The sequence below is a fragment of the Corylus avellana genome, chromosome 11 (assembly GCF_965113065.1).
Source record: "Corylus avellana chromosome 11, dhCorAvel1.hap1.2, whole genome shotgun sequence".
NCBI lineage: Eukaryota > Viridiplantae > Streptophyta > Magnoliopsida > Fagales > Betulaceae > Corylus > Corylus avellana.
In genome coordinates, this window is record NC_142500.1 from 2,776,466 (window position 1) to 2,799,141 (window position 22,676).

Below are 22,676 nucleotides of genomic sequence, written 5' to 3' on the forward strand. Positions count from 1 at the left end.
TATATATATATATATATATATATATATATATATATATACCTGCAGGTGATCGAGATGGAGGAGCAGATTCGGCCGGAGAATCGCCGGAGACGGCAACGACGCTGTGGAGGCGGTGGCCGGCGACGGGGAGTGAGCTAGCTAGAGAGCGGTACGTACGGCGCTCCGGTCTGTTTTTTGTAGAGCTGATCACGGCCGGAGCAAATGAAGAGAAAGTAGAAGAAAATGAGGAAGAGTGAGAGAGGAGATATGCAGAAGATCGAACAAAAGCAGGGCTGGCGGGAGAGAAGAGAGACGAGCTGGGTGGGGGTATGTGCGTGCAAATGTGGTAGCACCAGGGGAGGGAAAATCAAAAAAAAAAAAAATATATATATATATATATATATATATATATATATATATATATATATATATATATCACTACTGCAGGTGCGTGCGATGGGACGGCCAGCAGGCGCTGGCCTTCCCAACGCACTTTCCTGACGCGCCACATAGGCACGTCAGGAAATATTTATATATATATATATATATATATATATATATATATGTTATAATATATTTATACACGTTATTTTAAATAGCATATATATATATATACATGTTTATATGTTTATAATATAGTATTAATTATATTAATACTAATATAATTTATGTTTTCCTCTTTTGTATTTCCATTTGAGTTCTCATGTATTTGGTTTTATTTGATGTACATGAATATATATATATATATAGTGCAATTAATCTTACAAACAACAATTTTCATTTTAATGTGCATGGCTAAAACCTAATTGATATATATATATATATATATATATATATATATATATATATATATATATATATATATATATATGTCTGTGTGTGTGTGTTTGTCAAAACGTTAATATCATCGATCACCAATTAATATTGTTACTTTAATTATTTTAATTAATGAAATACCAAATTTGGTGTCTCACAATTAAATGAACGAGATCGAGAAAAATGCATGTTATACGTACATATATATATATATCCTTTACTATAATTTGAACCATGCATGCACGTTAAATTCATGTTATATAAATATCATTTTGCATGGTTTTGCTATATATATGATATCTCGAGTAAAATATGGCTAACCGTTGGAATTTTTTTTAAGTTTTGAATGTTCAAATGGAATGGGTTACCGTACATGCGACGCATCAGAAAAGTATATATTAAAGTACTGGTCGGTGCTTGTTTTCTAAAAATTAATTTTATTGAATGTTAATTGGAATTCGATCATACTGTACAATATTAAATTACCCTAATAATGTTGGGATCATATATATATATATATATATATATATATATATATGTATTTATTTATATTTACATAGTGTAATTATTGACGTGTCAAATTGACACGTCAATAATTGTTGACGTGTCATTTTGACACGTCAACAATTATTGACGTGTCAATTTGACACGTCAGCAATTGTTGACGTGTCAAATTGACACGTCAACAATTCTTGACGTGTCAAATTGACACGTCAAGATTTATTGACGTGTCAAATTGACACGTCAATAAATCTTGACGTGTCAGTATTTGACACGTCAGTAAATAATCAGCCAATTATTTATTAATTTTAAAATGATGTCACATTTAAATTTGGTTCAAATTTACTGACGTGCCAAAGTGACACGTCAGTAAATACTGACGTGTTGTTTTCAACACGTCAGTAAATATTGACGTGTACCTTTTAACACGTCAGTAAATAATTTATTGACGTGCTACTTTTAACACGTCAGCATTTACTGACGTGCCAAAAAAATGTTACTGTTTGACACGTGAAGAAATGAGCTTTTTTTTGTAGTGGATTATTCATTATAATTTGATTTTAAAACTTAAAACACATTTCCATTGTATTTTTTATTATAGGTCAAAAAAGTTGTTAAAAACATTGTATCATGCCTATTTCAATAAATAAATAAAAAAAATACAAAAGGTTATTCAACAGTATATTGTTGAATATAGTGATACAATTATACATAAGTTTGCATGAATATATAAATCACATAAAAATATACTATCATAAGAACCATATATAATTTTAGTTTTAATCTATATAAATTAAAACATATTAAAAAATTCTCATATGTGTAATTTTAAAACCAGCTGGAATGAGTTAAAACCTAAGACCCTTAAATCATAAGACCCATAAAATATATTAAAATATTTATTCTCATAGGAGTAGTTTTATTTCTTTCATCAAAGAAAGAGATAAAAAATCGTAGAAGGAATATTAGAACACAAAAAAACATAATGAATAACAAAGTCAATTAAATTTACAAAAGAACAATAAGAAATTTGAATGAAAAATAATATATAAATTAGAATAGAAAATAAGGAAAGAGTAACCCTAAACCCAATAACAATATATTGAGAATTGTAGCAAAACTGAGAGTAATCCTAAACCCAATAAGTTTTTGTGTAATACCTATTATATTTCAATACAAATAAAACTCATAAAGTTCTGAACATTTAAAAAATAATACAAAGCAAAATAACAAATCAATTTTTTTATTATTATTATTATTTTTTTTATGGATACAAAAATAACAAAATCTTTCACTTAATATTTAATGCAATCAAATAAATCATTTCAATCTTCCCTTAATCTAAAAAATAAATTTAAACAACCTAAATTCGTTCCCATATGTGTAGTTTAAAATGAAAAATATAAGAAGAAAAAAAAAAAAAACATGAAAACTAATAGAAAATTAGAAAGAAAAAAAAAAAACAGGAAAACATGAATTTTGATTATCAAAGTATTAATATAAAATTAGCATAAAATTTTAATATTTTTGGTGTATTACCTATTATATTTTAATACAAATAAAACTCATAATTCTGAACATTCAAAAAAACAAATGAAAAAAAAAAAAAAAACTATAAAACATTCAAATGAAGAATAGCTGAATACCCACCAAAAAAAAAAATCTCAAGAAACAAACTAAAGATCATCAATTCACAATTGCTAAAAATTTATACATAAAAACACAAAGATACATTCATCTCGAATATCTCATACCTTAAATCATAGTTCGGAGTTACATATATTTCCATGAAATTGATCAAATAAACTTTGTGCAACCGTCAACTTCTATAGGAAAGAGTTTTGAAACGTTGTTGCCGTAGAAGGAGAGACGTGAGTTTAGAGTGAGAGAGATAAATGTGAGTTAATAAAACGAAAGGTCAAAATGAATTAATTAAGGAAAAATTGTGTTTTAATAAAGGGAGAGATACAATCTCTACCTAATCTCTAATTTAAAACGGTGTTTGGTACAAAAAAAAAAAAAAAAATTCTCAAGAAACAAACTAAAGATAATCAATTTACAATTGTTAAAAATTTATACATAAAAGCACAAAGATACATTCATCTCGAATATCTCATACCTTAAATCATAGTTTAGAGTCACATATATTTTCATGAAACTGATCAAATAAACTTTGTGCAACCGTCAACTTCTATAGGAAAGTGTTTTGAAACATTGTTGTCGTAGAAGGAGAGGACGAGTTTAGAGTGAGAGAGACCGACGTGATTTAGGGTGAGAGAGATAAATGTGAGTTAATAAAACAAAAGGTCAAAATGAATTAATTAAAGAAAAAATGTGTTTTAATAAAGGGAGAGATACATTAAGACACTTAATTTATTTATTTTTTAAAAAAATAGTGATTTAGGGTGAGAGATATACATGAGTTAATAAAAAAAAAGGTCAAAAGGAATTAAGGAAAAATCGTATACTTAATTCATTAAAAAAAATTGAAAAAGGAAAAACCCCTTTCAATATTTGCACGGTTCAATTATTAAAAATTATGAGTAAAAAAATTAAAAATTTAAAAAAAAAAAAAAAAAAAAAAAACATGGACACGTGAGTTAATAAAAAGAAAGGTCAAAATGAATTAATTAAGGAAAAATCGTACACTTAATTCATTAAAATAAAAAAAATAAAACAGAAAAAGGAAAAAAAACTCCTTCAATAATTGCGCGGTTCAATTATTAAAAATTATGAGTAAAAAAATTTAAAATTTAAACAAAATATTGTTGGTGTGAAAAGAAAAAAGGTTATAATTTCATTTATGTTATTTGTTTACTTATTTGATTCGGACATTAATTACGCTAATTAATGAAAAAAAAAAAAAAAAAAAAAAACGGTTCAGATATTAAAAACATGAACAAGTGTATAAATTTGACATATACTTTATATTACATCACACCTCCAGTTTTACTGTATATTACATCACATCTCGGATCTGAAAACATTGAAAATGAAATCAAGCACAACTTATTGGATAAACTATACTATCTACATTCACTCTGCATAACTGAAACCATGACACATTAATAGATATACTATAAAAACTGCACACATGAATATAAACTCACTTAACATATAAGTAAACTCACTATCTACAATTCTTCATCAGATAAGATGATGGGCTTGAATTGCTTGTAGAGTTTGTGTTCTCCGGAAATTTCTTTCTGTCTGCGCTCTTTCCAGGCGTCCCACATCCATTGAAATCAAGATGGCGTCGTTCTCCCTGTAGAATTTATGAAAGAACAAAAATTTAATGATCTAGAAACAGTAGACTAATTCATGAAGAAAACAACATAACATGTTTTAGTCTCCGTAGAGAAAAAAGGAGGGGAGGGCAAGGGGCATAGGAATAAGAACGGTTTATAACAAAACCTGCTCCATTGAGTGAGCCTAGGCACAAGAGCAGTTCATAAAGGATATCTATAATTACGGTTCAAGTTGCATCTTACAATAATTGTGAGGGTATCCAGCATATATTAGTAGAACTCATATGGAATAGACCAACCAGAAAAGATATGTATAAAAGTATTTTCCCCCAGAAGGAATCCTAGAATTCCATCTATTTGGTGTTTGGAAAAATGGCACATCCATTTTAAGGCTAGAAATTCCCATGAAAACACATGTACACAACAAGGTCCAAAAGCTACAAAAGACACTGATAGGGAATAAGTTCATGCACACACTGTCCCTTACCAAGACTCCAGGAGGCATATTCTCCTGCTCGTTACGCAGAAAACAATTGTCCTCTCCAGATAAATTTTGGTCGTCGGAGAATACTGTCTTTGAGGTCATTTCAGGATCATTACTTGTCAAAACGTCCCAGGCATTCTCAAATACAGCAGAAGTGTCCTCGCTCAGCTTCATCAACCCTCTGGCATCATAGCTTCTCATCCCAGGGCTCAAAAAGTATGCCAGATCCTGCAGAGGTCATTTAATGAGTTGGAGAAATTACAGCGTTAGAAAGCACAATACTAAGCAGGTATGGCAAAAGAAAAAATTGCGCAAAAGCACATGCTTTTTGCAGATGGTCAAAATTCTCAGTGATGAGATCTACAGTTACTAATATTTTCATATTGTCCCCTTTATTCTTTTACTAAGTGTGCTGTCACAAACCCAGATATAATGACCTTGCATGTGATGATCAGATCGTGTATAGGAGGGCATCTTAAGTATACAACACATTCTTAAGCGGGGAATGTTCATCAAACGAGCAAAGGATTTATGAGTAAAACTGTGACACCTTATAAAGTTAGTCTTACATTGGTAATTTGGGTAGGTGGATTGCCCACATTTAGTGGATAAATTATAAAGGTGCTCATAAATGCTAAGTTCCATATTAGGTCCTTACTAATTCTATTTCAAATGACATTTCCTATTGCAAAGCATTCCGATCAATTATCCTAGTCAAGTCATCACAAGTCTGTTTGAATTTTCATACTTCAACTCTAGTCAAAACAATTGGACATTTAAGGTTCTTAGAGATTATACCATGTTCCCAAAACTCAGAAAATAGAGGGGGGAACAAGCTTTTCTTGTGACTCAACAATATTAGCAACCAATGGGCTTTGAACTACCTCAAATGTCAGGTCCATATCAAATCTTGGTCCAGGGAGAGCAGTATTTATGAACAAAGGAGACTTCCATGCGGATGGAGATACAATTCTTCTCTTTCTACCTGGAGTCTCGTCAAACCTAGAACTTGAGGGATACAAAAGAGAAAGAAAAAAGAAATCTTATTAGGATATCAGACTGTAACAAAAAAAAAGATATATGGGCTAAATGAGCTATACAGATATTCAAAAAGAAATAATAGAGCAGATTTGCTAAGCTCATGACCTTCAGGTTTCGGGAATTTTGTTGTTCAACGCTAGTGCAATGATTTTATAAAAAGTAAATAGCCTTTTTGTTCTTATGACAGAGAAGAAGAGAACAGAAGGTCTGCAATAGTGTTTGACTAATATGCGCTTTGCATGTTACCATAACTAGGAAATAAGCACATGAGTTCCATTATCTTATTCATCAAGTGCATATCCAAGGAACCTATGACAGTGTGCTCTGCTCTGTTAACTAAATTTCAGAAATTATAAGTTTCTGCAACAATGATTTATCATCGTCTTGTATCCAGTAATGGACTTGAGAATAATAAATGAAATAGAAATTAGTAGTCTTATGTTAAACCATAAGTATAGTAACTTACATGCTAAAGCTTTGAATATCAGTATCATTCCCAGCATTTCCACTAGTGCCTTCTAGATGCTTTACTGATGGTGTGCATTCTGTATACGTAGCTGGAGTTGCATACTTTCCATTTTTTGGAGATGATGGCTCTAAATTGCCACCTCGGTATGATTTAGTGTCCAACTTTATAATATATTGGCCTTTGGGACTTAAAACTGCCATACTCAAGGCTCTAGTTGTTTGATGTCCGACTCTATCAGGAGAAAAGAAAAGCTGATCATCTATGTTCCGTTCAACAAGCACTCCTGTAGGCTGTAGCACCATAAATGGAATTGATATAAACCAGGAAGTTAGTAAATAATATGTAAAAGGGTGAACAACTAAGAGAAGTTGCAGACCATCTAGTTCTGCAGAGTTTTCGATGATAACCATATGGTGATTAAAACATAAATGGTTCTACAATACAAGTGAAATTTTAGTTTACAAGGCTCTTTATTTCCAATTCGAAAGTGATACAATCAACTGATGAGCATAAAAGATTTTATTCCACTTAAGTAGTACAAGAGAATGCAGAAACTAGTTAAAATTGTTTTCTCAAAAATCATGCTCCCCTACTGCATAAGTAACTTCACTTAAACACTGTTTTAGTATCTACATCCCAATATTCTAGGCATTAAAAGAAAATTATTACTCCATAATGCAGGACAAGAAAACTTAGATAATCAAGTTGAGCAAATGATAAGAGGTATTGGATTAAGTAGACACAGTGCCGCACGCCAAAGGTTTCACAAGTTAAGACTAATCACATTATAGTGTGACCACCATAAGGAGCAATGAAAAAACATGATTTAAAAAGGAAATAACTCACAATCAAACTATTCTCTTGGAATTGCAAAACTAATAAGGTCAAAGAAACCTAGAGCAACGAAGTAACAATAATTATACAACAACTCACAATTAGAACGGTAGCATCAGCGTTTATCTTGGACTTAGGACTCATGGTACCCTTCTTAACCTTCTCTGGAGAATTAGTGATTCCGGCCTCTTTCCCTGACATTCTAATGGCCAAATTCACAATCCTCTCTTTCTCCTCATCAAGAGCATGGTCCATATTAGCTTTATCAGGAATGGAGTCTTCTGATTTCACTTTCTGGTCAAATGGAGAATCAAATAGCTCCCCAGTAGGCGAGATGGGCATTGTGGAAGCCCCATTCTCATCTAAAACTGATTCCAGAGAAGAAAAACTACTGATCAAGCTAAATGCGCTTGTATTTGTGTCCTTCTCAAGTTCTTTGCCTCCCTTTGACTCCTCAACCTGTGACAAAGGTTCATGCAATCTCTTTTTCATTATGGTCGGCGTACATGTGAAGCTCTTGGCAGCATTATTCAACATAGCATTTTGAGTACTTTTATGAATTGGTGACTCCCGTAAGCTGCGTGGTGAGGAAAAGTTCATTGGATGCATCAGTAGTTGGCGAATCCCAAAGGGACTATATGCTTGCTGCATATCATCGCCAGATGCTATGAGATCAAAGTTTAAAAAAGGAATTTCTAAGCTTGGAAAATGAGGAGGTTCATTAAACAGATTTCCTGAATCCTGTTCTTCTGTATTCATAGTAGTAGCATTGTTATCCATTGAGGAGAGGGTCTGCGTAGAATCTGAGTTCAATGAACCAACTAAATCCCCGGGAGCCAGCTTCGAAGCAACCTTCGCCTCATCTGAGTTAGAAAGATTCTTTGCGTTCTCATCTCTGGACAGAAAGGTCCCATTAATATCTGAGCTTACCTCACTAAATATATCTACAGGAACTAGTCTTGGAGCATTCTTTGCCTGGTCTAGTTTCATATGGTGGTCTTTTTCATCTGCATCAATATCAGGAGAGTCGACATAGATAAAGTCATTGCTTGAACTTGTAATGACCTCCAATTCCGAAATTCCTCCTGGGGCATCCTTTAGAGGGGCACATGGCTCCAAAGCAGAAGTTATCCGGGAATCAGATTGGCAAATCATTGGAACTGTGACACCATCCTGGTTATTTGATTGTTCTGTCACATTCCCATAAAAAAATCTTCCAGTATTCCCCGTCTCTGGAAATGCAATCTCAAGTAAATCACTCTCAGATATCAATAGGTGATCCATTTTTTCAGAAGAAACAGGCATGTTTTCCATTGTAGCAGCAGAGGTCTGTGATGCAATACAGCCTTTGTCATGGCTTTCATTTACACATTTACAGTGTTCAGATGTTCCAAACAATTCTAATGATTCTAGTGATACATCCACAAAGATGTTGGGCGATTCATGGGAACTAAACTGGCAATCCTTACTTCCATGAGTTTCAGCCTCAAGTAAAAAATATTGCTCAATATTGGGCCCCTTTCCACAATCAGATTCCTCAGTCCTAATATTTCCCATTGCATTTGCTGTTCCTGAATCAAATTGGGCGCAATTGACCTCTATTGATCCTTGACTACATTGTGAAGTTTCATCTTCTTCAACCCCATCCACTTGTATCTGTTGCATCCCCACCGACGATGACCTAGGTTTTCCTACATGAGGCAGACCTTGAAACTTTTCAAGCAATCCCGAAGCCATATAAGATGACAACCTCTTTTTCACAGAGCTGTTCCAGTGATTTTTTATTGCATTGTCTGTCCTGGTGCAAACAAGCACAATGATGTTTCAGAACTTCGGTCAGAAAATATTTCTGAATTCATCTTAGCTAATGTGCAATTGAAATTTACATTCAATTGTAGTAAACGGTCAAACCATAGATTCAATAAAATTATACTAACATGATGGTAATTCAAAGAGATTCCTACCTTCCAGGCAAAAATTTCTGTAACTCAGCCCACTTGTTCCCACATTTTTCATGAGCACAAATTAAAGCCAGCTCCTCTTCCAGTGTCCACGGTTCCTTGTTTATGGAAGGATTAAGATGGTTATGCCACCTGAAAACCATGAACATCATCTAAAACTAAGCTACAAGGCGGTATCAATAACCCTTACAATAAATAGGATCACTTCAAAACAAAGTAGTTATCGTCACAATAGATATATAACACACCCGAAAGTGTTCCCTTTTGCTTCGGTTACAGGTGTTTGCTTCAACTAGTAACTTCTTCTATTCTGATGATGCTACTTATTTAATGTATTCAGCTAATGTGTTTCTAAAACTGGATGTAAAATAAGCGTCCAAGAAACAGTTCCAATATAGGTAATTCACTTATTTTAACATATTCAACAAAAAACATGAAATGAAGAATCCTAGTATGATCATAATCTTGCAAAAATTAGAAATTATAAAACTCTGATATTTTCCAAAATGAGAAATCAGAACAAAATATGAATGAGAAGGAGAAAACTAGAAGTCAGACAAGTGAAACCCAAAAATCACCACACCCAAGTATTTCATAAACTAACTTTTCATAGAACTTGTGTGGAGTTCGGACAGCCTACAAAAGCTCTTCTAAGATGACGACCAGAGAGAGACAGAGAGTAAAATGAATCAAGAAATTAAAAATCCGACCTTTCACGACACTGCTTTCCAATACGTCCAGGTAATGCTTCTGCAATGGTCGTCCACTTCTTTGCCCCATATCTATTCACTAACTGGACTATTACCTCATCCTCCTGTTCATAATTTTACAAGATCAGCCACTTATACCATGGAATCACAAAGTTGAACTTATTTTGAAAATAGAATTATAGAGCACTAACAGTTTGTAAAACAACATACCTCTTTAGTCCATGGACCTTTGACGAGTTCAGGATTTAAGACCTTCTGCCACCTGTGCAGGCACTGCACATCTGTTCGATCTTTGAAACATGCCGCTGCACATGAAAAAAAAAAAGGATCATTCAAAGTTCCATACTGCACTGTTTGAACCCACAAAGTTGTACTTTATCTATGAGTGAATAAAGGGAGAATAACAAGTATTTTGATTTTGTTTCGGTTAAAATCCATAGGATTCTATCTATACTTATTATTTCCTTATGAAATCAATATGATTTCATGTAATCATGTCTGATTATTATTTTGGAATTTAATATATAGTTATTAGAACAGTAGATGTAGGTTTTTAAAGGCCGAATCACCTTAGACTTATGTGTTCCTTTTTTCTTTTTTGCTTCCATTCCTGCTTTCTCATTATTTTTAATTTATTATTTTAACATAGTATTAGAGTCGGTATCTGTGCACTCCTTTGCACCAAACTTGGTTCTTTCACACATGCTCCATGTGCTACCTTTTTGCTCCTTCTCCAGGGACCCCGTTTATGCTCGTAGCTTGTACCTTTGTTCCAACTCCATGAACCATTGTCAAGCTCATGCTATGAACCTTTGCCCTTTTCACTCCAAGAACACTCATCCATGTTCACACCTTGCACCTTTTTTGTACGTATTCCAGGAAACTTTTGTTTGTGCCTGCACTACTCCACCATACCATACACCACCATTGGCTCGGATACCACTTGTTAAGGAGATTGATACCTTGGAGAGTTTTTTTGTGAGCTCATAAAATGCTATATTAACTACTCACACTTATTACATATTTTCAATGTGGGACTCTATCCTTTTACGGACATATATATTCAACAATTTCAAAATCTTATTACTATTATAAGATCAGCATAATCAATGACATTAAAACAATAGACTTAAGCTTCTAAGGCCGGAACCACCTCAAACTATTTTGTCTTTCTTTTTCTTTTTTTTCTTCTCTCTTTTGCTTCCTAGCTTATTTCACATTATAATTTAATTCATTAGAATAACAGTTTCAAACCTCTATGACAAAAGACAAACAATTAACGGAAGTAAAGCAAGAGACATGAGAGCAAAATCATGTTAAAAGATGAGACAAAACTTTCTAATGTAGTACAAATATCTCGTACTAAACACAACCTAGAATTTGCGAAACATTTCTTTTCATAAATACATGTCATTCCCATTATAAATACCTATTTTTTTCCAACTTTTTCCTTTGTAATGTTGAACCGCGCTGCGCAATATCTCGTCCTGAACATAAGACACAAACCCTTGTCACAGGTTGTTCATCAACGACAAGATACATATAAACAAAAGCCCATTTCAAGTGTACCTCTTCGGCAGTCCATTTTCCCGTCGTCGATCGCCTTTTCGGACCAGTAGTCCTCCTGAAGAAACACACCCAATTCGGTATTCCATAAGAACCAATTTCTAAACTCTGTGAAAATGCCTAACTGAAAATGGACAATCACAAACTAAAAATTCAAAAACTGATACAAAATAAGCGGAAATGTAATTACCCATGCAAAGGCCTCATCTTCTGAGAACCATCACTGTTGTCCACCAGAACCGAAAAGGATTTTGAAATTCAGCGAGAGAGCGAGAGAGAGAATTGAACCTTGTCTGTGCGATTTGCAGATCCTATTGACCAAGTATGTTCTACTTTCTAGTGCAGAGAAGGACCTACAAATGCACACGAGAGAGAGAGAGAGAGAGCGAGCGAGCGAGAGAGAGAGAGAGTGAGTGAGTGAAACGGTCGAGAAGAATTTGAAAAATGAAGGGGTAAAGGTGAGGAAGGCAAGAGTCTGGTTTAAATGTGGAGCAAATTGTGGAACATCAACGGTGGAAAAGCAAGGGCGTGGGATGGAGTCAAAGATATCAGCCGTCCCTTTTTTGAGTCCCACTGGGCTACTCCTCCAATTCAAATCCTAACGGCTCTCTTACTGGCTTTGGCCGGTGACTACTCCCCTATATGTTTTATTTTATTCTACTATTTTTTTTATTTTTGTTTCCGTTTCTCTTAAGTAACGTTTTGAATAATCGCACAATTATCATTTATTTATTTTTTTAAAATGCTATTTTTTCTTTTCTTGTTTTCAAATCTACCATTGCGTGTGTTTGTTTCAATTCACTTTGCCCTTTACTCATTTAAAAACCAAAATAAATTTGATTTAATTCAATTTATATTAGGTTGTGTGTGTTTGTTTGATCCAATTCATACCACACAGATTTTCGGTGCATTTTATTGAGCCCGGTTTAATGGGAAAAAATATATTTATTTTTATAAATGAAATAGAATTTTCCTTTGGGAGAATTTTCTCCAATAAAAAGACTATGTTTTTTATATTAGGTTAATAAAGTTGCTGAGAATTTATGAAAGAGATATATTGTAACGCAATAAAAAGACTATTTTTGGCCCATTAAAATTCTAGGTGGCAAGACGTCACATGTCTTATTAGTGGGTAAGGCCACAGTAACTATGAATATGACCTATAGCCTATTGCCACCTATGACTTTATAATTATAAGTGATGCTAAATTGTATTTCAATTGCATAACAGAAGCTTGCACTCAAACCAAATCATTTGATTATAATGTAAGGCATTTGAATTTCATTCATTCTCTTTTTCTCATCAAAAACTTAAAACTAAATCTGAACTGTTAAAAAAATTACCAAAATTTTCCTCTAATGTTATTTACAACATCTTAGCCAAATCCAAGAAACAATTTCTTTTTTATTTGTACTGTAAATTGTTCCCCAATTCCAACGTTTAGCAGCATATGCAAACCCGGAAAAGGGGAAGGACAAAATAATTCACAGAAATGTTTTCTTTTCTTTTTTCTAGTTTTTGGCTACATGTGAAAAACAAAATCATCAAAGATTTGGTTGGTTGGTGTCGCTGAAATATGGTGTTATCGGTGATTAGACTTGTCTCATATCATTTCAAAATACAAAGTGTTGAATAAATGGTGGTAGTTTGGTAAATTTTATTTAGATCTTTATTGAAAAAGACAAATATTCAATAGTAATAATAATAATAAAAAAAAAAAAAAAAAAAAAACAAAGAATATTAATGCAATTTGTAAAACAAAATATCAATATCAAGTTGATGTTTAACTATTACCTCGGTGGTAGTCGAGTTGGTAAAGTAGTAGGAGTTAAGTTTTTTCCTTTCTTTTTAGTGATCACGTGTTTAAATTCGCTTGTGGTAGTAGTTGCGTGAACTAGATATTACTAAGAAGGAGCTTTATTGGCTTGCACATTTTGGTAAGGTTATGGTGACGGACTCACATTTTCAGACACTAATTATGGTTCAAACCGAATATTTCAGAGCGGGTGAGAACCTCAATGGTCATGCCCAAGAAAAAAAATTACACTAATCGCCCATTTCCATCCTTTTGAATAAAAATAATAATAATTAATTAAAAAAAAAAAAGTTGAAGTTTAACTAACGTCAACTTGAATCCTATTTTCAAGTTTTAATGTCAATTTTTTTTTTTTTTTTTTGGTCTAAATCAGCAGTCAAGTTGGATGGAAAAATATATTATAGAGGCATTTGAAAGAAATGGGATATTTAAACAATTGTAGAGGCCATTGAACCCATGGCTAAGGACAAGTCTATAATCAGCCTGCAGGTTATATACAGTTTTATGACAAGAACCGATAAATGGACGGCCATGATCCAGGGCTCTCAACCTACTTGTTGTCTAATATATATATGGCCTTTTACATATTACAATTTGCACCAAATGAAATTTGAATTATTGAAAACCAACGGCTCACGATCAATGCAATTCAAAATCTAACTTAACCTTAAAAGTGGACAAAGTTTGTCTTTAAATTGGATTTTTCAACAAAGTTTATTATTATATCTTTAAAACATGTAATTTAATAGTTTAGGTAAATGAAAACTTTGCTCCGGTTGTTAAAGTTCTTGTTTTGTCTTTTGTTTAAAAAATAATAATAATAACAAACAACTTATTCATATCATATAAAAATACTTTTTCAAACAAAAATTAAATAAAACCCCGCAAAACATACTAACAAACTGAGCCTGAATTTAAAGACAATGGTTTTTGTTTTTTATTTTGTTTGTCCTAGCTTTTGGGTAGAGGATGGATTTGTTGTCCTGACCTTCGGGGTTAAGGATGTCATAGATCGATGTGGGGGCTTAACTCTCATGGCCGAATTTTGAGTTTCTAGTTTTAGTTTTTTTTTTTAGCTACCCATGTCCTAGATCTAATATATATGAATCAGATTTGTTCCTTAAATGTAATTGTATATGGGTTAGCAGAAGATTGAAATCATTTTTATGACTTTGTAACCTTTATAGCTTTTAACTATGATTTTTCAGAGCTGTATGCTCTATCTTGTAAGAGCTTTATGCTCATGAAATTTCATCAATGAAAGTTTCATATTTTCAAAAAAAAAAAAAAAAAAAAGAGAAGAAGGACTCGAATCACCCATAATGTATAAGATCTAAGGAGCAAATTACTTTGCCGTTATTTATTTTTTGGCCCAATTAGAAAAGTACATACATTTTTTTAATAATGCTATAAATTATATTTTTATTCCATATTAAAGAATGAGCGAATCTATTTAACTTCGCTTCCGACAATGAGTTGGACCATGTACTATTTATGTTAACGGTGAAAAGAGGAAACAAAAGAAGTGACGAGGATTCAACTGCATTTATGAGAAGCACCAAAAACAAACAACAATGAATGGGAAATGCTGCAAGACTCCTGTGACTGCCTTTAAAACTGGTTTCCAACATTTATGTCTGATAATGGCTTCAAAATATGTTTTTTTTTTTTTTTTTATTAAAAAGAAAAAACAAGATATTTTGATATGAAGCAAATAAATATATGGATAAATTGTGGAGTTCAATTAAGATCGATAAGAACTTTTATATTTTTATATGTATTGGTTGGTGTTTGATTGATCTAAACCATTTACATATAGATCTACAGATAACAAAGATTGAAATACTTTATACATTTTCTATGAATTATTAAAGTCTTTGTTTACATATGGAAGACATAATTAAATTGATATTGGCCAAGAAGTGAAATAAAATATAATCTTACCTTTTTTTTTTTTTTTTTTTTAAGCATGAGTCCATAACAATAAGGCATTGACCTCTTAAAATGTATATAATCATACAATTTTTTATTTTTTTTATTTTTTTAAATTTGATAAACAGAAATCCATAACAAGAAGGCATTGGCATTTTTTATTTACCTTTCAATGCTAGCAAAATGACGAAATTACCCCTATAGAATTTTCAATTAGACAAAAATACCCTTAAAATTTTGAATAAATAAATAAATTTTAATATTTTTGTTTTTATTTTAGTAAGAATAATTTTGTCATTTTGTTAAAATTTGGAGTACATTGTTATTGTTTTAGTAGTTTGGGGGGTAAATTGTCCTAATTAATAGTTTGGGGGTAGATTGTCATTGAGGTGGTAGTTTGAGGGGTTTAAGTGGATTTACCTTTTTTTTTTTTTTTTTTTAAGAACACACTTAAACACATTTGAAACCTAAATACAGTTCAAACCCTAAACTCAACTGAAAATGTATTATGCGATTCATTCCTAAATTGAATAAAGAGTTGTTTGTTTCAAATACTGTTAAACAAAACATTAATCAAATTATTTAAATATTAGCTTTAGAGGCTCTATTTTCATAAATTATATATTCCAAAATCTTTATAGTTGTTAATTATCTAAGCATTCTTAAAAATATTTTATTAATTATAAGAGACTAGCTAGAAACTAAGGTTGTACAGACGGTGGTGATTAGCGGTTAGAGACAACCACTAACCGCACTGGCCTCAGGCTATTTATAGTTTTAAGTAACGTGAGTGATTTAAGCTCAAACTCCACCACATTAACCACTTTGCCGATATGGGTCTTTTGGGCCTATTTTAGTGTTTTGACCATATTTTGAGGCCTACTTTAAGGTTTGTTTTAGACGATTTTGAAACTGTTTTAAGTATTTTGGTATGAAACCCTATGCCAAAATGAAGTCATTTTGGTATGAAACACTAGAACAACGTCATTTTGTTATATTATTTTTTTGTATATTTAATATATATTATATATACGGGTAGGCAATTATTAACTGCCTCGTCTATCCTACTACCACTAACCGTACCGCCTTAGACAGTTAATTAGAAAAAGTTACTGCTAGTTAGGGATTAATAACATTTATTAACCGTTAATAATCGTTAGTCTCTACCAGCCTAGCTAGACCAATAAAAAAAATAAAAAATCTTTTTGTTGGTTTGTAGACAGTCAGGTAGGGACAGTCAGTAAAGGATCCAAGCGCTCCCTTACAAGAATAAATGATAAATAAAGAAATAAAAAAGTAATAGATAATAAAACTAGCATGACTAAGTGGCAGAGGTAGTTTCTCATTAAGTTCACAGCACAACTTGCCATTCTCTGGTCCTACCTTCCCTCTTCATGCTTTTGAACGGCTTTGGCTCTTTGGCACCCTGAAACACGCGCACCGGCTTGACCAAAATGTTCCCATTAATCACAACCAGAATCTCTCAACCATTTCCTTGTCCCATGATACCCTGTAAAAAAAGTCAATGCACCGACTGTTATGCTCCTGCTCTGAGGATCTAAGTCTCTCCTAGCTCACTTGCAGGTGAGTTTTCTTTCAAACCGTTTCTGGGTCTTGATCAACTTTGCTTTTGTGAGTAACTGTTATTCATGCATTTGCTCATCTGGGTTCTGCGTTTGCTCTTTGTTGTCTTTCTGTTGTTTTGGTTTTGGATAGGTGCTAAGGCAGAGAGAGAGAGAGAGAGAGAGAATTTTTGGTCATTGCTGAGAATGAACAACCTCTGACGTCAGGAAATCATGTGTTTGTATAGATGCTAGAGCATAAGAATTGGTTGATCAAAGCTGGGGAAGAACAACCTATGAACTCAGGTAAGTACGCTTGAAGTTTTAATGGGTTGATGGAAGTTTTTGCTTTCAATTTGCTAAGTCCTTGTAAATCTTCCATTAGCTTTATGTTATAATTCGGGAATCTGTGTGTCAATTCTCATGAAGAGATAATAATCATGCTTGATGCTTCCAATTTGTTATGTTCTTGCCGTCTTATCAATTCAATAGTGAAAAAAAAATGATGGAATTTCATACTATTAGTTCATGTTTGAAAATTTCAGGAAGAGAATGATACATTCATTGTTTATTGACATTACTTGTCGTTTATTTCATTGGCGGCAACTTATGATTTGTTTGTGTGTGTTTATTCACCAGCGCCGAGCAAGTATATTTTTGACTGTTGCAGACAACCCTGCAAATGATTGGTTAGAATACTGCAAATCATGTAAGCATTCTACAAGTACTTTACTGGGATTGGCGGATTTGGTTCTTAAAATATTAGCTACATCTGACTCTGTCAATGTAATTTTGTGTCGGCAGAATATGCCTCAAGGCAGCCTGAAATCAGCAGTGTATAAATCATTTGTCAGATGTAACGATCCAAAAGGAGTTGTGGAGTGTAAGACAATGAGAAAATCAAGGACAAGTTCTCAGAAAATGGACCGCAGGATTGAAAGCCGAAGAAGTACACCAAAGAACTCCTCAGATACATCCATGGAGTACAAGGCAGAGAAAGAGGAGATGCATCTCTCAAAAGGGTTCAAAGAAGAAGTTCATAGTCCATCTTCCTTCCAACTCATGGAGGTCTCACAAGGAGTCCAGAAGCTGAACCGGATGATTGACTCATGGACTAAAGGAGTGAGATTTGATGGGCAGTCTAAAGATATTGCAGAAGATCTATTGAAAGGAGCTCTTGATCTGCAGGAGTCTCTAATCATGCTAGGGAAGTTGCAAGAAGCATCACATTATATGACTCGGTTGGAAACGAAGCAGAATGAGAAGTCGGAATTGGAAAGGAGAAGAATTGATGAAGTGGGGATTGACAGAAAACAGTCAAGTGAATTTGGGGATCAAAATTGCTCAGGGGGATTTCAAAAGCGACGGATTTCGGCCGATGGGTCTTCAAGGGATCACATTGAGGCGCTTAGGGAAGTGATCAGAGACAGCTTTGCCAGGCAGAATATATTGCCAAACCCAACCATTGAAGAAATGGGTTATCTTCATCTAAGAGATTTAGACTCGGCTTCAGAAATCCCTACCACAAGCTCAAACCAGTCTTTGATGGTTCATCCATGTGATTTTAGTTCTATTGACCCTGCTTTTTCATCAAGAGCTCTACAGACGAAGGAAAAAGCCCCAAATTTGATTGCCAAGCTTATGGGCCTAGAAGATCTCCCTTCAAAACCATTGCGGACCCCTCTCCAGAAACATTTAGAGAGTGAGAGAAATTTGAATCAACGAAGGGCTGTCTTTGATATTGATAGGCCTAGGGGAAGGAAGCCCCATTCTAATGCAGATTCAGAGCGAAGGACACTGAAGAAAATACTTGAAACCATGAAATTCAAAGGACTTCTGAAAAGCAACTCTGTCAAAGAGCTCAAGCCTCCTCAGTCCTATCATTCCAAAAAAAGGTTGATTGATGAGATACCGCCCATTGTTCTTATTAAACCTTTGATGGAGGAGCTCCAAACACCAGTGCTTCAGGAAGAGGAAGCTTTGAACACAAAAAAGATGCTCAGACAAGTTGAAAGAAAAGAAAAGCTTATTCCTTCCAAAACTCACAAAGAAGGGGCTTTGAGTTCCAAGAAAATGCATAGAAAAATGGAAGCAGTAGAGGCTCCAACCAAAACGCTTAGCTTAGAAGAAGGCACTAAACATAAAGAAGTAGTTAGAAAACCAGAAGAGAAAAAAGTAAAGTCCAAAGAAAAGGCTTCAAATAAGCTGAAAGCTACTGGACTTGTAGATCAGAAACTGCAGAAAAAAGAGGCAACCGACAAGAAAGCTCATAAGATTCAAAACGCCAGAGGGAAACCATCAGAGATGGAGAATGTGAAAGCTAAAATCGTCTTGAAATCTGAAGATCAAGCGAAGGCGGCCTCCACAAAGCCAAGAAAGCATGAAAACGGATCGAACATCATAAACAACCAGATTACTAGACGACCAAGTGCTTTCCAAAAATCCATCTCAAAACTCACAACAAAAACTACAATTTCTAGTTCCACTGATCAGAAAAAGAATCAGCTGAAGAAGACGAATCCAGTCAGGGAGCCTATTGCAGCTAAATCAGTTGTGAGTCTTCCTAATGACTTTCTGAAACTTCTGTTTGTGCTTTAAAATTTAAAAATCATTGATGTGGATTTTTAAGTATGAGAAATACTACCTAGTAACCAAACTTTTGCCATATGACTGACCTGTGAATGAAGAAGATTTTTTGGTTTGTGAAAATTAAGGCAGTCTTCTTTTCCACAGATCGAGAATTTTGGATCCCAAGAAGATGACAAGAGGATCAATCTTGGGAGTGAAAATTGCTCTCCAATGATAAGAACTGACACTTCTCTTGCGGGTCAACTTCCTTTAGAGGAGGACATAGATGCCTCTGAATCTTATATTGAAGGTAACATACTATAGGTTGATTATGCTATGGTCAAAATCTGATACTTAACTATGGTGAATTGGTGATACTCTAGAAATAAGAATGATTACATATGAAAGCTATTTAGAAGTACATGCATATTATATTATATTTACATGTTTTATGCCTCCCACATGTCTGGGACTCTGGATCATAAACATGGATACATACATACATTAGTTAAAAAAACTGATGTTTTTTCTTATCTGGTTTGTAGACAAAAATGCTTGAGATATAATATAATGAAAGTATTATGCTTCATTGAACAACTCCAAATTTAGAGAGACTTGAGAGTATGCATTAAACCTGCCATCACCTTTATACTTAAGTAACTCTATTTTCTTTTCAATTGTAGAGCATTGCAGTAATAGCCAGAGTTCTCTTTCTGATGTCATACCACTGAGCCCCAAACATGAAATAGATGATAAAACTGCAGAGGAAGCTTACAATCACATCATTCACAGTAGAACAGATATCAAAAGCTTCAAAAGTGGAACTAATCTTGAAGCTTTGCTCTTGAGCAGTCCATCATTCCTGAGTCGTGCGGAGGAGCTGTTTTATCTCAATGTGAGGAATCCTTCTGGCATCAGTGATTTGGTAGAAGCCAATGTCAAACCCTCTTTAGAATGTGCAAATGAACTCATTGAACGTAAAAGCCTTAGAGATTCTCAGACATTAAGCCATCCTTTGTTGCTTGCGAGTGTGGGCAACTTGAGAGTGTGCATCTCAATAGATAATTTGGTGGGGGAAGTTTGTAAGGGAATTGAAAATCTGAGAAGCTACAGCAATCTTGCTGGTGAGAGTCTTCTTGTAGATGGTATTTATGCAATGTTGGAGAGAGATATAAGTTGCAATGGAGTGGAAAATGCAATCTGGGATTTTGATTGGAGGCATGCATTTTCTGCGGATGATGCTGAGCAAGTAGTGAATGAGATAGAGAAGCTACTTTTTGATGGGTTGATTGAAGAGGTCTTTACATAATTTGTGCTTCAGCATATTCTCTATGTTTGTTTGGGACAGGTTTGAGAGGCCAGTGTACTAATACTGCTTTTATTTTTTCTGTATATACAATGGTGCAATGCTTAATACAAGACAAGATAGTTGAAAATGGCAACTAGTGTCACAAGGTTAAGATCCTATTTGAGATTGCGTTTGAAAGCTTAAAAAGTATTTTTAGTATCTAAAAAGCTCAGCAAAACAAAAGTTTGGAATACTCTGTGCTCTCTGAAAACAATGTTTTTGGTAAAAGGGAAGAGAAATGATTCAAAATTCATGAGGTTTCACCTTTTATCAAATCACTCCTTAAAGTTTAAAAGTTATCAAATCATTGCACCATTATCAAATAACTTCATTCTCCTTCGGTCAATTTTTTAATGGCGATGAGTGACACATGGCTACTAGCTCTAGCTCATGTCATATCCAGTCAACTAGTCTATATTAGACACTCTGCGCACAACGTGCCACATCATTAACACATTAGTCTATGACTTGAAAATTGGACACGTTTTAGAACCCACAAAAAACTGGACACATCATTCTGTCTTCTTTGCTCACTCTGACGGCCATCGAGAAAAAACCATCTAATCTGTTTGTTTTACTGGGGGAAAAAAAAAGAAAAAGACTTGGCCCTAAGTCCTCTGAATCAACCATGTGACCTACCATATGTGGTGCTAAGATTGTTTTAAAAGGTCACGGAATCTAACTGTATCTTCTTCCGTATGACTTGGTGCAATGACTTGTGGGCAATGACAGCTATTCAACGCTCAATAATAGTATGCTTTAAAATCTCACCATTTAATTAAAATTAAAATGAAAATTAAACCACAGAGATAAGGTTATAATAATAAATTAATTTAATAATTCAACGTACATTATGGAGTTTGAAGCAATTGGAATGAATACAAGGAGGAGGTGGCCGAGTGAAAGTGACAAGCACTGAAGAAGCAATAGGATTCCTCCAAGCACATGGTGACGATCGATGATTATCATCATGAATAAATATGATGAACCTTTGACTACGGAAAAGTGATAGTTATCCAAAACAATGGCAATTAAACACATAAAAAAAGAAGAAGATAATTTAGCTCTAATTAATTCTAATAAAAAACTACAAATTAAAGAGGCATATCTGCATTCAACCAGAAGATGGGGACAGTTTCAACGACTACTCTACCTTCTATACAAAATAGCATCATACATAATCTAATTATGTAAAAAGAAGCTCTCTCCCTCTCCCTCTATATATATATATACAAATATATATATGAATTTAAGAAGAGGATCCCTTGAAGATAAGGAAATTGAGGGTCTCCAGAGCAAAATAGATGAAAGTCCCTGGTGTATGAGTGAAGAAACAGCCAAAATTTGAGCCAACCACACATTGCCATCCACTCCCATAAATCTTATCAAACTCCTGAAAAACAAATAACCCATGAAGAACATTATATGTAAAACTACAAAATCAAGAAAAAAAGAAAAAGAAAAAAAAGAAAAAGAATCAATAATACCGACCTTCTTGATATGGGCAGCAATTGAGATGCAATCAACAACATCATAGAGATCAAGGGCCTGAGAAGCAGAAGCCATGGCCTGCATCTGCATCTTCTCTGGCATGTCTGTTTCCTTAATGGTAGCTTTTCCTTCCAACATCTTTTCACTCTCTTTTTGGAAACCCAGAAATGATTCTCTCAATAGAATATGAAGGGTATCTAAATACAAGAATCTATGGCTAACCAGAAGCTTCCCTATCTCCTGCACAGTGATGGTCCAGAGAGGGTCTGATTTATAAGCCAAGGAGAACTTTGAGGGTGGCACGTAGCCCAACCTTTTTGGTCACTTTTTTTTGTCTGCATCCACCACTT

At 33.8% G+C, this 22,676-nt stretch overlaps 3 protein-coding genes across 7 annotated transcripts; 1 reads left to right on the plus strand and 2 right to left on the minus strand.

The window, feature by feature from the left end:
• Nucleotides 1-4,282: 4,282 nt before the first annotated feature.
• Nucleotides 4,283-12,041, minus strand: LOC132166720 (transcription factor MYB3R-4). 3 transcript variants are annotated; one of them, XM_059577591.2, is made up of 11 exons: nt 11,800-12,041; nt 11,613-11,667; nt 11,473-11,530; nt 10,254-10,348; nt 10,044-10,147; nt 9,337-9,465; nt 7,472-9,170; nt 6,536-6,828; nt 5,913-6,030; nt 5,032-5,256; nt 4,283-4,561 (listed from the first exon to the last, which is right to left on the minus strand). In XM_059577591.2, exons 1-11 carry the CDS (start codon nt 11,814-11,816, stop codon nt 4,427-4,429), a joined length of 2,928 nt encoding a protein of 975 aa, XP_059433574.2. In that variant the 5' UTR covers nt 11,817-12,041; the 3' UTR covers nt 4,283-4,426. The 3 variants fall into 3 exon arrangements, with proteins under 3 accessions (XP_059433574.2, XP_059433573.2, XP_059433575.2); XM_059577590.2 differs by having other exon boundaries at nt 5,913-6,036; nt 11,800-12,040; XM_059577592.2 differs by lacking the exons at nt 10,254-10,348; nt 11,473-11,530; nt 11,613-11,667; nt 11,800-12,041 and having other exon boundaries at nt 5,913-6,036; nt 7,472-9,165; nt 10,044-10,132.
• A 4,678-nt stretch (nt 12,042-16,719) lies between these two features.
• On the plus strand, nt 16,720-20,989 carry LOC132165305 (uncharacterized). Of its 3 annotated transcripts, none has more exons than XM_059575805.2 (6): nt 16,720-16,941; nt 17,074-17,225; nt 17,559-17,628; nt 17,724-19,472; nt 19,653-19,797; nt 20,171-20,989. In XM_059575805.2, exons 4-6 carry the CDS (start codon nt 17,727-17,729, stop codon nt 20,794-20,796), a joined length of 2,517 nt encoding a protein of 838 aa, XP_059431788.2. In that variant the 5' UTR covers nt 16,720-16,941; nt 17,074-17,225; nt 17,559-17,628; nt 17,724-17,726; the 3' UTR covers nt 20,797-20,989. The 3 variants fall into 3 exon arrangements, with proteins under 3 accessions (XP_059431788.2, XP_059431789.2, XP_088367953.1); XM_059575806.2 differs by having other exon boundaries at nt 17,168-17,225; XM_088511827.1 differs by lacking the exons at nt 16,720-16,941; nt 17,074-17,225 and having other exon boundaries at nt 17,535-17,628.
• A 934-nt stretch (nt 20,990-21,923) lies between these two features.
• LOC132165308 (dynein light chain 1, cytoplasmic) lies at nt 21,924-22,634 on the minus strand. The gene is made up of 2 exons (XM_059575809.2): nt 22,327-22,634; nt 21,924-22,228 (listed from the first exon to the last, which is right to left on the minus strand). The coding sequence occupies exons 1-2, from the start codon at nt 22,462-22,464 to the stop codon at nt 22,085-22,087; spliced, it is 282 nt and encodes a 93-aa protein (XP_059431792.1). The 5' UTR covers nt 22,465-22,634; the 3' UTR covers nt 21,924-22,084.
• Nucleotides 22,635-22,676: the final 42 nt, after the last annotated feature.

Bases quoted from the DNA above. Each gene is read 5' to 3' on its own strand.
- LOC132165308 (XM_059575809.2), bottom strand. From the start codon at position 22,464: ATGTTGGAAGGAAAAGCTACCATTAAGGAAACAGACATGCCAGAGAAG. The intron at 22,229-22,326 runs GTCGGTATTATT...TTTGTTTTTCAG, and splicing joins TTGCTGCCCATATCAAGAAG to GAGTTTGATAAGATTTATGG.
- LOC132166720 (XM_059577590.2), bottom strand. The intron at 9,171-9,336 runs GTAGGAATCTCT...TGTTTGCACCAG, and splicing joins CAGAAATTTTTGCCTGGAAG to GACAGACAATGCAATAAAAA. The intron at 5,257-5,912 runs GTAGTTCAAAGC...TGACCTCTGCAG, and splicing joins ATATGGACCTGACATTTGAG to GATCTGGCATACTTTTTGAG.
- LOC132165305 (XM_059575805.2), top strand. From the start codon at position 17,727: ATGCCTCAAGGCAGCCTGAAATCAGCAGTGTATAAATCATTTGTCAGA. The intron at 19,473-19,652 runs GTGAGTCTTCCT...TCTTTTCCACAG, and splicing joins CTATTGCAGCTAAATCAGTT to ATCGAGAATTTTGGATCCCA. The intron at 19,798-20,170 runs GTAACATACTAT...TTTCAATTGTAG, and splicing joins CTCTGAATCTTATATTGAAG to AGCATTGCAGTAATAGCCAG.